Below are 15,291 nucleotides of genomic sequence, written 5' to 3'. Positions count from 1 at the left end.
AAGCAAAATAGTAGAGGAAGGGAAGAAGAAAGGAAAGGAGGAAAGAAAGGAGGAAGGGAGAGTGGGGAGGAAAAGAAAAAAAATGACCACTGGTGTCGTTTTCGACGGGTTAGGTTGTTTTCGCTGGGCTGGCTTCACAGGCAGGTAACAGACGACCAGGGACTCATAGTTGAGCTGTAGGCAGTATCTCTTTATTCATGCAGGACGCAGCACAATCTAAGACGAGCTAAGCTAAACTCAAGGTAAAGTACAGTAAAACTCACAATGCTGTCTTTATATATACTTGCCAAGTAAGGTGGAAACAGGTTGTGACATAGAGAGGGTGGAGAGAAAAGTGACTGGTGAAAATCAGAGTGTGACAAAGAAGGGATCAGGCTGTGACAAGGAGGGGGTGGAGCAGGCGAGAATCCTATCACTGAACCACAAATGCCCTGGAGGGAGGTGGAACTTGTTAACAGTGGTTATGTAAATAGAATAGTGTTAAGCAGGGGGGATTTAAACCAAATGAAACAGAAAGGGTCTCATGTATACCAACACACTGGGAGTGTTCAGTTCATAGTGCCAGCACCAAGACCCAGCAATAACTCTGGTGGCAATAAAAAAAAAAAAAAAAAAAAGGAAAAGAAAAACAAAAAAGATATTTCCTTCCTCACTCTCAGGTAGAAGTTGAAAAACAAGATCAAAAGAGAAAACACAAGTAGAACCTCATCTGGAATTGGTATATTGCACCAAAGTAAAATACTCTGGGGTGGTGGTGGTGGGGGGGAGAATACAGGTCCAAGAGGGATGATAGAGGTCCTAGTGGGGTTGTATTGGTATATGGAAAACTGGGAAATGTTATGCATGTATAAACTTTCGTATTTACTGTTGAATGTAAAACACTAATTCCCCAATAAAGAAATTTTAAAAAGTTATTTCCTCCTAAACTATACCATTTCAAATATTCCAAGTGTAGATCACTTAATTGCTAAAAAGTTTAGAACAGTATTTCCATTTCCAAAAGTTGTTTCTACTGAATCAACTGAAAAATAGGTGAAGAAAACTCATCTAGAGATTCCACCTGTCATTCTCTCCAGAAAAGAACAATGAGGTCTAGGAACCAGCTCCAAACTGTAGGCAAGACTGCAGAAAAGCAGCACTAGGGAAGCTGGTTATGGTGCAAGCAACCAACAGAGAGGATCAGAACTGTCTAAATGCAGTGAGCAGCCTAAGTGAAAGGTACAAAAAACATCTTGGAAAAATCGAACAGGGATATAGAATAAAATGACTTGATCAGAGTGGCTTCTTATATGCATGAGGTTCTACATTCATTCCCTGTTAATGAATTAAACATGAAAAAGATTCATATTAACACAATTGTCTACATGTCATCACATAATAAATACCACCTGAAAATTCTTAGGAATGAACTATAACTAGCCCAGCTAAGTTCGTCAATTTGCTAATGAATGTACCTAAAAGGTATTTCCCACCTCATGTGTCAACAAGTGTAATGTAAACCATTAACTTCCCAGTAAAATGATTTAAAAAAAAAAAAAAACTCTGCCCACACCAGTCTAGAGCACAAGGTGAGGAATCATCCTTCCTCAGAGGGATAGCCATCTGCTAGCTACCATGAAAAGTATAGCCCTTTAAGCATGAAACATATGGGTCAAAGCAGAAGAGGGTACACAGAAAGGGTTTTGTTCATACTCAACATTTCAAAACTTTAAATCAGTTACCAATTGCCATTTCAAGTTGTGGTTTGACAAGAAAATGTGAGTTGCTGTGGCTCGATGCTAGAGTGCAGGGCTTACATGTGTGAGGTTCTGGTACTCCCTCCCTTTCCTCTCGCTAAAATAAAGTTTTAGAGAATTTTATCTGAATTGCTGGCTTCTCTTTGGAAATAATAAAAAGATCTAGCAATAATGGGCTGAAGTTGAGCTGTTTCAATCTGAAAAATGACACATGCTGGTCACTTTGTCATTACCGTACTTCCAAATGCTTACTGCAGATGTCATTAACAACCTGCCCAACCTGTTTGTGAGCAAGAGTAGGAATAAGCCTAAGTGAGAATCTTGGAGAATAATAATCACACCTGAAGAACACCTTTTTATCCAGGTTCTATACTTAACACTAAATAAAGTCTAAGTACTTACTAAGTCCACTACCCATGAGGTCTGCTCTACTATGAAAAATGAAACTACAAAGGAGGGAGAAGCTATGTTTTCTGATGACAAATCTGAACAGCATGACCAGTCACATGTGATTTATGCACACAACATTTTCATTAGTACCTACTAAACGTCATATAAATCCCCCCACCTAAGGTTTTAAGATTATTTGTACAAATACTCTTGGTAGGTGTGATCAGCATGTATAACCATCTGTTTTAGCCAATAAGTAAAAGAATTGCCACTTTTCAAACATTCCAAAACCAAATGGAGTCCTAAAGACATTAAAAACAAAGTGCTGATAGGGTAAAATAGCAAACTTGAGGAAAAAATAAACTTTAGAAATATGCTTCTTCCTCATACAGCTTGACTACCCATGAACTTTAAAAAAAAATGATTAAATTTATTGTGCTTATAGTCTATACAGTTATCAGTCACTAGCATGCTTCTTAACTGGATTAAAGCTAGATATGTCTCTTGGATAATGTGGATTCATGATTTGCCTATTAAACTAGTATTTAGATGAAGAAACTCTTATTGGTGAATTAAACTATATGGTTAAGTATGAGAACAAATCAATGTGTAAATTATTTGGAACCCCCGATTAACAACTGGGCTTTACTTATTTTGGTCACCCACTACCTAGAGTACTAGTATTTATATGAAAGACAAAATACTGCTCACAGTATATTCCAAAGTTGGTTGTAGACATAGCATGAAATTTCATTCCTGTGACCTCTGTTCTATCACCCCAGCCCTTTATTTCACTAGCTTTTATTTGTGCTACCATGATGCCAACCTGACTTCCCTGGGCAGACAACCTCACCAATGTGTCCTGGAACCCCACCTCCCCAGAGCCCTGCCCCAGTAGGGAAAGAGAGAGACAGGCTTGGAGTATGTATCAACCTGACAACATCCATGTCCAACAGAGAAGCAATTACAGAAGCCAAACCTTCCACCTTCTGCATCCTATAGTGATCCTGGGTCCATGCTCCCAGAGGGATAAAGAATAGGAAAGCTTCCAATGGAAGGGATATGAAACTCTGGTGGTGGAAATTGTGTGGAATTGTACCCTTCTTATCCTATAATCTTGCCAATTGTTATTAAATCAATAAAAATAAATAAATAAATAAATGAACCTTCTCTAAGTTATGGAGATGCTGGATCAATAAGTGTTTTGACCCCACAATTTCTATCTAAGAGCCTACATACAACTAGCAAAATAAAACTCACATCCATTCTAACAAAAATCCACTTTGGTTTTGAAATAGACAATGCTGGTTATACTTTACCTGAGGACAGAGAGCTTCAAGCTGACTTGCAGACATTCGGACAAGCTTTACGCCTTCTTCATTGTTTGAGATAGAACAGGCCAAGTTAGCAACCTGTAAGGAAAAAACATTACAGAAGGATCATTTGGGATTTTGCCCTTCTGATTGTGGAGGTAAACACACATATACCCATTCTTGAGTTTAACAGAACAAGTGGTAGCGTCAACAGTGTTTTTCTTCTTACAGACTAATACTTGCTTATGAGTATACATTTTAAATTCTGTACTAAAGAAATTACCCCAGTTTATAACATGGGGATTTTTTTAAATTGTGGCAAAATTTTGAAAGATGTCAGGGACTATAGCCATGGGATTTACATGAATTCTAACCCCTCTGAACAGGAATTTCAGGAAGAGATTCTCTTGATGTGGGCAATAACATGAACAAAGTTAAGGAATCAAGTGCGTTAGGTAAGAAGTTAGTATTTTCATAAAAATGCACTATGCAGCTGTTACTAAGAAATTAAAACTCACAATTATTTTTCTCACTTTACAGGTAAATGGATGCTTACTTTAACCCAAGATTAGTTTTATTTGAACACAATGCTGCTTTTCAGATTAAAAGAAAGCATTAAAAATATATTGAGACGAACAAAGTCATCCTTACCAGAATGATTTTTTAAAATAGGGAATGAGGTCCTGTAGTTAAGAGCAAAACTCTTTACCTTCAAAACTTCACCTGAATTCTCAAAAACACTGACTGCTGGACTTTTTCCTGAATGATGCTGCTTCATTTGAACTAAATCTTTTACCTCCCCATCAAATAGCCTAAATGACAGTGCTCACAGAGCCAGAAACAATCTTTCCAACTTGTGTCATACTTCCTTTGCTGAATCTCTGGCTGTACTGAGAATGTTGCTCTGTAGTGATTGCTAGGGCTGTGATCACTTATCTATGTTTCTAAATGAATAGGCTTGCAAATTCCATTAGCAATACCACAGACCAACTGAATACATGGTGCTGAGACATCTTTCCTTCAGTTGCAAACTGAGTTATGAATGATAGAAGCGTAGGCAGCTAAATATCGGAGGCACTTTCTGGGAATGTAAATGCCAGAGTAAACAAGGGCAATGGCAATAACCTTTGATTTTCACTTCCCCATCCAACCTAAGTACATAAATACAACCCCCCCAAAAATATATATATATGATATGCTGTTATGGTTGTTGCTTGCAGAGGTACAATGAAGGATTATTAGCTTTCTGTGAGACAGTTAACTAGCAAAATCCTGCAATGCCTAATGACAAGGTAAAACAAAAGGATTAATATGTAATTTAAACACAAAAATGTAAGGTAACTGAAAATTAAGTCAGATTTTTAATATTTACAGTGTTTCAACATCAAGTAAAGAACTGGCAAGTATACTCCATGAAGATAACATTCTACTTTCTGATGTCAACTGGACATGTGCAAACAGGCATTTTTCTATATGATGACAATCTACAGATCTAATTGTAGACTTCTATTTGTTTAAAAGCCACTGCAAAATATTACCTAAACTAAGGTTTAGGACATAAAAATTTTACAAAAAGACCTCAGATGTGCATATTGTTGAAGAAGAAAACTAAACTTAGATGTGTTTACAAATCTATAACTTCCATTGCTTCAATGCTTTAAAAAGGCATTTTGAAAAACAAGTATAAAATCTGAGATTGATCACAGAATTCAGTTTGGGACTAACAAAGATACCTGGTAAGGTGAGTATAGTAATTATCTCTGTCCTACTCCCATCATTTAGGAAGCCAGCCAAACAACAGATTCAGGAAAGTCTGTCAAAATATATATGCCTCCTACTTTCTTGACACTGCCATGCCAGTATAATTTTAATTTATATTCTCCCAATTTAGCTATGTAAGTAAAGAAGCAGAAGAATATAATTAGTGTTAGCTACTAAATCAGACATCTGAGACTGATGTACAGTGATGGCTAAAATGAATGCCTCCTGTGAACCATTTTTTATGTCCCTTGAATCAAATTCTAACAGGACAAAGGTTATAGATTAGGTTTTTATGTTAAAAATTATTTTAAAAATATTTCTGATGTACTGTTGAAGCAGTAATGATCTACAAGAATACACTGCCTATGTTTGGAGGCCATCCTGCCTGGCTTGGGAGAAGGAAGTGAATGCCTGTCACAGACAGTCTTCTCCAGATGAATGAGCTTGAATTCATCCTCTAGGGACAAGGCTACTCATTTCTAACAATGACAAATGTGCAAATAAAACATCTCAGCCATAACTCTCTGAGAGGCAAACTTCATATACTAGCACCAGGGGTGACTAGAGTGAAAGCTGGGAATGAAGGGGTGGTGGAGGATTCCTTCTGGGCTCTAGAAATCCTGGATAGCAAGATTTAATAGAGAGACTGAGGAGTCTAAATACTAAATTGGAAATAAATAGTTTTTAAAGGATTAAATAAGATAAAGTATCACTCTGGCATGTGTAGCACAGGAGATGGAATGGGCCTCATGCACACAAGTCCTAAGTTCTTTCACTAAACATCCCTGATCACAAGAGAACTGAAGTTTTGTTGGATTAAGAGCAATATCCTAGATACGTTCTGGGAATAATTTTTTTTTTACTTGTGATACCATGTATGTACCTGTATATTAACAATTTAAACATTTTTATAGATATTAATCCAAGAATCAGGTGAAGATTGACAGTAACACCACTAGCTTTTGAAATTATGATGGTCTTTTCAGCACCTCTTCTGTTTATTATCTAGTTCATATAAATTTGGAACTTGCAGAAAACTTGCAACTATGTGATTAAGAAAACACTGGGTTTTTGTTGGTTTGGGAAGTAGCCCAACAATAATCTGTGGTGTGGTAGAAAAGATTATCTGTACAGAGCAACATGACAGGAAAGACATTTAAATATTTGGGAAAGCTCTATTCTACACTTATTCCATACTACATTCCATTTACTTAAATAAAATGCATGTCTGTAGTGGGAGTCAGGTGGAGGTAACACCTGGTAGTGTGGGTTTAAGGCCCTCATCCCCACCCTCAGGGGGAAAGCTTATGTGGCAGTGCAGGTGTCTCTCCTCTACCTGTTTCAACTTCTATCAAAAAAAGAAAGAGCTGCCAGATCTCAGCAACAACCCTACTGGCAAAAACACAACAAAACAAGTTTGGTGGTGGAAAAACATCCTGTTATGGGGTTAGGGAGGTAGCAATAATGGTTATGCAAAAAAAAAGACTTTCATGCCTAAGGCTCTAGGTTCACAGGTTCAATCCCTAGCACCACTATAAGCCAGAGCTGAGCAGTGCTTTGGTATCTCTTTCTTGTATCTTTTTGTACCTCTCATTAAAAATAAACACTGGGAGTCTGGCTGTAGCACAGCGGGTTTAAGTACATGTGGCGCAAAGCACAAGGACCGGAGTAAGGACCTGGTTCGAGCCCTGGCTCCCCACCTGCAGGGGAGTCGCTTCACGAGCGGTGAAGAAGTAGGTCTGCAGGTGTCTTTCTCTCCCCCTCTCTGTCTTCCCCTCCTGTCTTGATTTCTCTCTGTCCTATCCAACAACGATGACAACAATAACTACAACATTAAAACAACAAGGGCAACAAAAGGGAATAAATAAAATAAATAAAAAATACTTAAAACATCCCATTATGACATTTTTTCTTCTTCTATACACGTGCTGATAACTTACAAGTTTAAGTGTTTTTCAAATAATATCTCAGGAACTGGTCCTGGTTTTATATTTAGGTGAGATGCTCCATTGCCCCTCAGCCTGGAACCTCTAAGATGAGATTTCATCCTATTCTTAGGACCTATGTTTAGAATTACCTATACTCGATGTAGGAACGAAACAGTGAACTACGGAAAAGGGAGCCAAGTCACAGCAGTGTTATGAGTGGGCCATAAGGGTGAAGTTCAAAACCTACATTACCTATCATGTAACCCAGGTCAAATTATCACTTAATTATTTTTATTTATTAATTTTTTTAATTTTATATATCAGAACACTGCTCTGCTATGCTTATAGTGGTGTGAGGAGCTGAACCTGGAACACTGGAACCTCAGACATGGAAGTCATTTTGCATAATCATTACCCTGTTTTCCCTACCCAGATTTTCTTCTTTGAAGTGGTTAAGTCTGAATTCTCAAAAATCCAAAATAAAAACTCACTTTCCAACACTGTTACATGTAAAGTAAGGAACTCCATCTGCATATAAAATAAAATTCAGAAACGCTCAAGAACCTCTAATAATTACTCCTAGGGGAAATGATAGGAACAGAAGTTATAAGTTTTCACCTTACTAATTTCCAGAAAGGGTATTGGTTGCCTTATCAAAAGAAACAATACATCCTGGAAAAAAATTTGAGTATGTAAGGGTGATTGAAAATGCCCAAATGGCTGTATAGCTCTGTAAATTTAGTAAAAAAAAGAAATCACTGAATTGTACAGCCTAAGTGGGTGAATTCTGACATGCAAGTAATACATCAATGATACTCTGTTTAATAGAGGGATAAGCAGGTAGGTAATTAAGGGAAATTTATTACATAGAGACACAATTTTAAGAGCAAGTAAACACTTCACTATAGTGAAGTTTTAGAAAAGACAGATTTTTAAAATTGCCAAAAAGGGGCCGGGCAGTGGTGTACTAAGTTAACAAACATATTATAAAGCTCAAGGATCAGGGTTCAAGCTCCCAGTTCCTACTTGTAGGGGGAAAGCTTTGCAAGTGATCAAGCAGAAGTCATTTTCTTTCCCTTTCTATCTCCCTTCCCCCTTAGTCTATCTATCTATATATCTCCAGTAAATAAATAAATAAGTATATGCTACTTATGTACAAAGGTCAATAAGTTTACTGTTGACTTCTCAACAAAAGCGGAAGCCAGAGGTAGGGAAAATCTATATTCAAACCATTAAGAAAGAGTTTCAGAGATGAGAGAACCTTCCTAGGACTATATATACTTTTTTTTTTCTTTAAAGAACTGGGGTAAATTAAAAAGGCAAAACAAAAGAGCACAGATTGTAGTAAAGTTTCCCTCCATTAAAGATGCTTAATGAATTTACTTCAAGAGGAGAAAAACTTCATTAAAAAATCAAGGCCGGGGGCAGGTGATGACGCTCCTGGCTGAACACATGCATTACCATATTGTGGAATCTGTCACTATGTTGATTATTAAAATTGAGGATCCTATCTATTTAATCATTCACTATCCCTTATATAAGAATTCCATGTAAAAATTCCTTTTATATTTTTTGACAGATTTATTCCCCATGAAAAAAATGAGTATACCATTTTTTTATACCATCTTCCATTCTAAAGACAAAAACTACACAACTGGTTGTGTTTAATGCTTCTCTCCTTACTCCCAGGAAGTGCAGTGCCAAATTCAAGCTCCAATGTGTCAATTATAGTTCATAATTATCTATTATTCTTTCTCTATTTTCTTTGTTTTTTGCTCAAAATAAAGACATCTAGGGGGCCAGGTGGTGACACACCTGGTTAAGTGCACATACACAAACACACTCACACAGAGCAGTGTGCAAGGAGCTGGGTTCAAGCCCCTGACCTGTAAGGGGAAAGCTTCACAAGTGGTGAAGTAGAACTGCAGGTGTCTCTGTCTCTCCTTCCCTCTCTACTCATAATTTCTCTGTCTCTATCCAATAATAAATTTAAAAAAGGAAGGATGCATGACAGTGTACAAGGAAACTGATAGAAGCTCCCCCCCCAGTCTCTCTCTCTCTCTCTCTCACACACACACACACACACACACACACACACACACACACACACACCCCTACAAGGGGGAAGCTTCACAAATGGTAAAATGTTGCAGGGGTCTTTGTTTCTATCTTCCCCTTCCCTATTGATTTTTGTCTCTATCCAATAAATAAGTAAATAAATAGAAGTAGCAGGATGCAAATATAAATATCTTTAATAACAGGTTTCAAAATAGTTAATTTACTGAAACATCATAAATTATTTTAGATAGCTTGGTTATCTGTACTTTTTAAAAGACATTCTCCTATAGATTACCACCCAGATGGTACTATAATCATTTCCATTTATGTTATTATTATATGAAACACTTAGGAAGTTCTCTACTTCCATCTAGAAGCCAAGATAATCTCTTGGTAAAACTTGGAAAGGCTCCTGTCTAAATATTAGCCTGTTATCTCTAAAAATGACCAAGCAGGGTTATCTACTCATCTTAGTAAATAAGCTAAAGGGCCAGATGGTGCTGCACCTGGTTAGGACCCACATGGTGGTGCAAGGACCCACATGAGGACCCAGATTTGAGCCCTAGCTTCCCTCTTGCAAGGAGGGCACTTCACAAGTAATGAATACCCCTCTCTATCTCCCCTCCCCTCTCAATTCCTTTCTGTTCTATTGAATAAAAAATAAAAGGAAAAATGTAAATGGCCATCAGGAGTCTCAGATTTGTAGATTAAAAAAAAAAAAAAGCTAAGAGTAAAGACACAGAATTTTGGTGGTGGGTGTAGTAATCTTACAATCTTGTTACCACAAATAAAATTAGGGGGGAAATTAAATATTTATAAAAGAATAAGCTAAATGCTTGCTTAATTATTTCTACCAAAGTTCAAAGAGAAAAGAAACCAGTCAATGTCCATGTTTAGCGGGGAAGCAATTACAGAAGCCAGACCTTCTACCTTCTGCAACCCTCAATGACCCTAGGTCCATGCTCCCAGAGGGATAGAGAATGGGAAAGCTATCAGGGGAGGGGGTGGGATATGGAGATTGGGTGGTGGGAATTGTGTGGAGTTGTACTCCTCCTACCCTATGGTTTTGTTAATTAATCCTTTCTTAAATAAAAAAAATTAAAAAAAAACAAAGGTCCTTTGATAAGAAGGTTCATCCAGTGTCTTCAGTTGGTCATTTTAAAAATTTGACTATGCAAATTCAACCACAACAGTTTATTCAGGGAGGGGGAAGTTAAGATGTTACAACTGCATATAAGACACTTTTGCCTAATACAGTCTCATGCATCCAAACTTTCAGACATTTTAAAACGTAGAAGACCATATTTACTATGTTTAGAACAAGTTTCTGGAATCCAAGGTCATCTTTTTCCTGAAGAATAATTGATGACTTTTATGCAAACCATCCTATAGTGCTAAAAAAAATGAAACTTCATTTAATTTGCTATTTGCAAGACTTTAAGCTACAGTATCACACAGTGGCACGAGAATATACCTGAGATGGCAGTTAGATTCTGTATGGTCAATGTTTGATTCAAAAGCTCCTTACACAGCCTTCTTCAAGGTTGCTTTACCACACATATTGGCATGCCACAAAATAAAAGTTATTGTATAGGTCATTCAATTTGCAGCTAAAATACACATTTTTAAGCCAATAAAGCTATACTCTATGAAGTTCTGGACAATGGCAAATACTGGGGTACAGGAGAATAGCAAGCAGTGATAATTCTGCTCAAAAGCATACCAGTTACATTTACTTTTCGGTTCTTAATTCATCAGGCAATAAATGAGATACTATCTTACTGCAGAAACTTCATTATAAGAAGAAGCACATTTTAATACAAGTATCTGGGCTGAGGGGAAGGGATACTAAATGACAGTTTTTATAGGCAAGATTTCATAAGTGACATTTTCTCTATTTCACTCTCAACTAGTGAAATTGAAAAATAACTCATAGGACAGAAAAATTTTAAAGGGAAAACTAATTATTCTTTGGCTATTAAGCTGTTCACAGAGAAAAGGAGGTGGGAAAAGAATGAAACAATTAGAAAGGACATGTGCATGTTACTTTATTGGCAAAAGGTTAATATTTTTGACAGAAAATAAAATCTTCACTTCAGTTCATTTTAAATTAAAGAGCAACATTAATCATTAATTTGATATGGCTGAGTCAAGTACTGCCATGCCCTTTTGTAAATGGGTGAATGAGAATCTCTCAGTGATAAATATTCCACAACAGAGGAGATAGTGAAGAAAGGTGACAGCCAGCTCACCATGACTGACCCCTCAGCTCCTGATCCCCTGCTCACCAGCCTTGTGTGCTCAACCAGGTGCACCACCACCTGGCCCCGGGGACACACAATCTCTATACACCTTTCAGTCTTTAATACCACACATGGGCAGTACTAGATCCCATTGACAAGTTGGGTATGAGGCAGTCAGGTCCAAACTGGACCTGGGAAAATAGGTTAAGCTCAACCTCATGTCAAAAACTGTCACTTGCTTTCCCAAGTGAAATCATGTATCATTTAATAAGAATTTAATAGCATCAAACAGCTTTTATATACCATCCGCACAAAGAGGGACTAGAGAAATTGACTTGAGCTCATAGACTTCTAGTCATTATATAGTTTTGTGGATATTTAGAGTAGGCTTCAAAAATTTTTCATTTCTACGTGGATATTATCCCTAATACTATTCAGAACGTACTAGTAAATTGAAAGCAAGTTTACACTATTTTATTGGGAGGGTAGTATTTTCAGTAAAGCAATAAAAACTTTCAGGAAGGCAGGGGGTAGATAGCATAATGGTTATGCAAAGAGACTCTCATGCCTGAGGCTCCAAAGTCCCAGGTTCAATCCCCTGCACCACCATAAGCCAGAGCTGAGCAGTGCTCTGGTAAAAAAAAAAAAAAAAAAAAAAAAAAAACTTTCAGGAGCCAAGTTAGCAAGAATCAACATTATCTGCTTATATTATCTGGTTATATATTGTTTACATGTTAAAATACTGCTTAAATAACAGTTTTGCTCAGTGCCTACTTCAAACATCAATAAAATGGATAACTTGTTTTCACTTATCTTAAAACTTTCTATTATAAATATTATGTTCAGTTTATTATGCAAAAATATATGTATCATATAAACTCACTTTCACTGTATCTCCAGTAGAAGGTGACTTTGTACAAGAAGGAATCTTTCTTACTACTATATCACCAATACCTAGATAGATAACTAGAACATTAGGAACTCTATAGGCATTTGGGGTGTGTGTGTATGTATGGGTGTATGTATATGCATATATATTTTAAAGAATATATATTCCCCCTCAATTACAGAAAGCTTGCTATATAGGCTTCTGAAAATGTTTTTTCTAGCAAAAGAAAATACTGCTCATGTCAATGTTACAACCATTATAAAAGATTCCAAATTCTTCCCATCCAAAATAATTTCCAATTCTTTCCCTTATGTACACATAATAGACAATGACACCATTAATACTACTCTTTTGTATAAACACTGTGGGTGTTTGTACTCTAGAACAATACAATGCTCACTGAAGTTAAAGTTCACTTACAGAAATCACTTATTCTCTAATTTTTATATGTGTGTGAGGCTATAGCTCCCATGACGCTATTTTCATTCTTTTTGTTTCAGATAAGAGACAATAGCACTGGAGCTTCCCAAGGCTGTGGAGTTCCCACATTGTGTTGGGACTCACCCCTGAACCCTCAAACCATGGCATGGTGCACACCCAACCAGGTGAACTATCTCTTCGTTGCTCTCAAGTACTATCCTTATATCAGTGAATCATAAGTTTTAAAGATGGTTTCTCAGAATTCTGAATTCTGAGTACTTGGAGACTGTAATACTGCCTTTGAGAATCAATAGATTCATTCATCTACTAGTTACTGGTCAGTTACCATTTTCTGGGCACTGTTCTAGGCCCATGTTATCAAACATTTACACTCTATAGGAATAAGAGGTGTGGAACAAAGTAAGGAAATAAAACATACCAAATAATGCCAGTGGGAAGTGTTTTAAAAGATATAAAGCAGGTGACAAGATGAAAAAAATGGGTGATGGAGGGTAGGCTGGACTGGGCAAATGACTCAGAAAAATCTTCCTGTAGAGTTAACATTACAGCACAGAATGTATGAGGCAAAACATTCCAAGCAGAGGGGCCCAGGGATTGAAGAAGACTTGTTTGGATATAATAAAAAACACAACATAAAAGAGATATAATGGGGAGAAAATGGATAGTGTACCTAGATAGATAAGAATCTGGATTTTTCAGATTTTTATCCCAAGTCTGCCGAGAAGTCATGTAAACAGGGAGTATCACCTAGTTCTAAAGTGAAGAAATGACATGATCTGATTTATCAGGCTCACAATAGCTGCTTTGTCAAAATAAGACCAGAACAGGACAAAAGTGTAAGCAAAAGAATCAGCTAGGAAGCTGACAGAAAAGTTCACTGAGATATGATGGCTTGGGGTTGGGAGATGAACATGAAAACAAAGAAAAGTATATGGGGCTAGTGTATTAAATGTGGAAAATGAGGAGGAAAAGAATTACCAAGTATGACTACAACTACATTTTTAGCTTGAGTAACTAAGCGGGGAAAAAAGGGGAAAGAAAGCATAAAATTATCTATTAGATCACTATATGTAAAAATAGAATTTTTCTTTTAAAATAAATATCCCTGGGGAGTCAGGCAGTAGCACAGTGGGTTAAGTGCAAATGGTGCAAAGCACAAGGACCGGCGTAAGGATACTGGTTCGAGACCCTGACTCCCCACTCTGTCTTCTCCTCCTCCCTCCATTTCTTTCTGTCCTATCCAACAACAACGACAATAATAACCACAAAAATGATAAAATAGCAAGGGCAACAAAAGAGAATAAATAAATAAATAAATAAATAAATAAATAAATAAATAAATAAGTAAGTAACCCTTAAGTAACCTAAATGTCTGATGGTAGAAGACTAGTTAAATAAGTGGACTATTGAACTAGTAAGCAGTAAATATAAATGTTGTCAGTAAAACAACCAAAATATAATATAGGGATAAAAGATGATATACATCTAACATTGTGCTACCATTTGCTTTAAAAAAAAATCATTTTAAGTAATTCTAAAAGATCAGCTCAGATGGTGGGTGTGGGTTTGTCTACTCCAAAATGTTGCTTCTTTTCCACTGTGCTTTTCTTTATTTCTAAAATTTCTAGCATTAACTCGTATTTCTTTTATAGTTAATTTTAAAAGCTGCAGTTTCCAATGGCAGTATTATAATGCTGTACCTAATATAAACTGACACTTTCATCATTATCTTCTAGGTGCCTTGTCTCACAAGATGCTTTCAGAGGCTCTTCTAATATATTTAAGAAAGAAGCTGGGCAAATGAGCTCAGGTGGTGTTGCTACAGAGCAACACTGAGTAAGAAGGCTGGTGAGAGCTTCTGTGAGGCTAGACCTCCAATGCAGCAATCATACTAATCCCTGAATGGTTCTGCGAAAAGGCCACTCTTTATTTCAGTGCTGTATTTTCTAATACTCAATAAACCAAACTAGACACGTTAGGGATCAGACGTAAAAAGAGTTCATCTAAACTCAGGAGCAGCCAACTGATAGACAGTAACACCCATGTGTTCATGGGGAAAATTGGAAGAAATACAAAATCACTGGGCAGTACAATAAAAGCAGATAGACAGCTGGAATCTACAAAGAACTGCTCATAATATAAGCTATATTTCTGGCAATCAAACCAATTTTAATAGGGTAATCATGGGAGATACTGAGAAAGAAACAGAGGGGAAGCATATAGACTTGATTTGATCTAGATAACTTACAGAGCAAGATAAAAAAAAGGGTTCTTAACTGTCTGAAAACTATATTAAAAAATATTTAGTCAAGAGAATGATTTCTAGTGGCAAGATGAAAGGTACTAGCCTATTCTTGACTTAGATGACATTCTTTAAACATCAGACTGGATAAAAGGAGAAGGGATATATTTTTCTTTAAAAAGAAGTGTTTTAAATTTGAAGAAGCTGTTGATAATATCAAAAGCAATGACAGGAACAATCCTAATAGGACAGAAAACTAGACTGCACCTAAGTAATTTTATTGAATGAGA

At 36.6% G+C, this 15,291-nt stretch overlaps 1 protein-coding gene across 1 annotated transcript in view; it reads right to left on the bottom strand.

The window, feature by feature from the left end:
- The window catches only part of CTNNA1 (catenin alpha 1), a 174,374-nt gene that overhangs the window by 23,108 nt on the left and 135,975 nt on the right, over positions 1-15,291 (bottom strand). The window contains exon 10 of the mRNA XM_007517548.3: positions 3,446-3,538. Within this exon, the coding sequence (XP_007517610.1) occupies positions 3,446-3,538 (93 nt within the window). The remainder of the gene's footprint in view (positions 1-3,445; positions 3,539-15,291) is intronic.

The sequence above is a fragment of the Erinaceus europaeus genome, chromosome 2 (assembly GCF_950295315.1).
Source record: "Erinaceus europaeus chromosome 2, mEriEur2.1, whole genome shotgun sequence".
NCBI classification, from domain to species: domain Eukaryota; kingdom Metazoa; phylum Chordata; class Mammalia; order Eulipotyphla; family Erinaceidae; genus Erinaceus; species Erinaceus europaeus.
The sequence above is the reverse complement of the archived record's forward strand: the minus strand, read 5'-3'. Positions and strand labels throughout refer to the sequence as shown.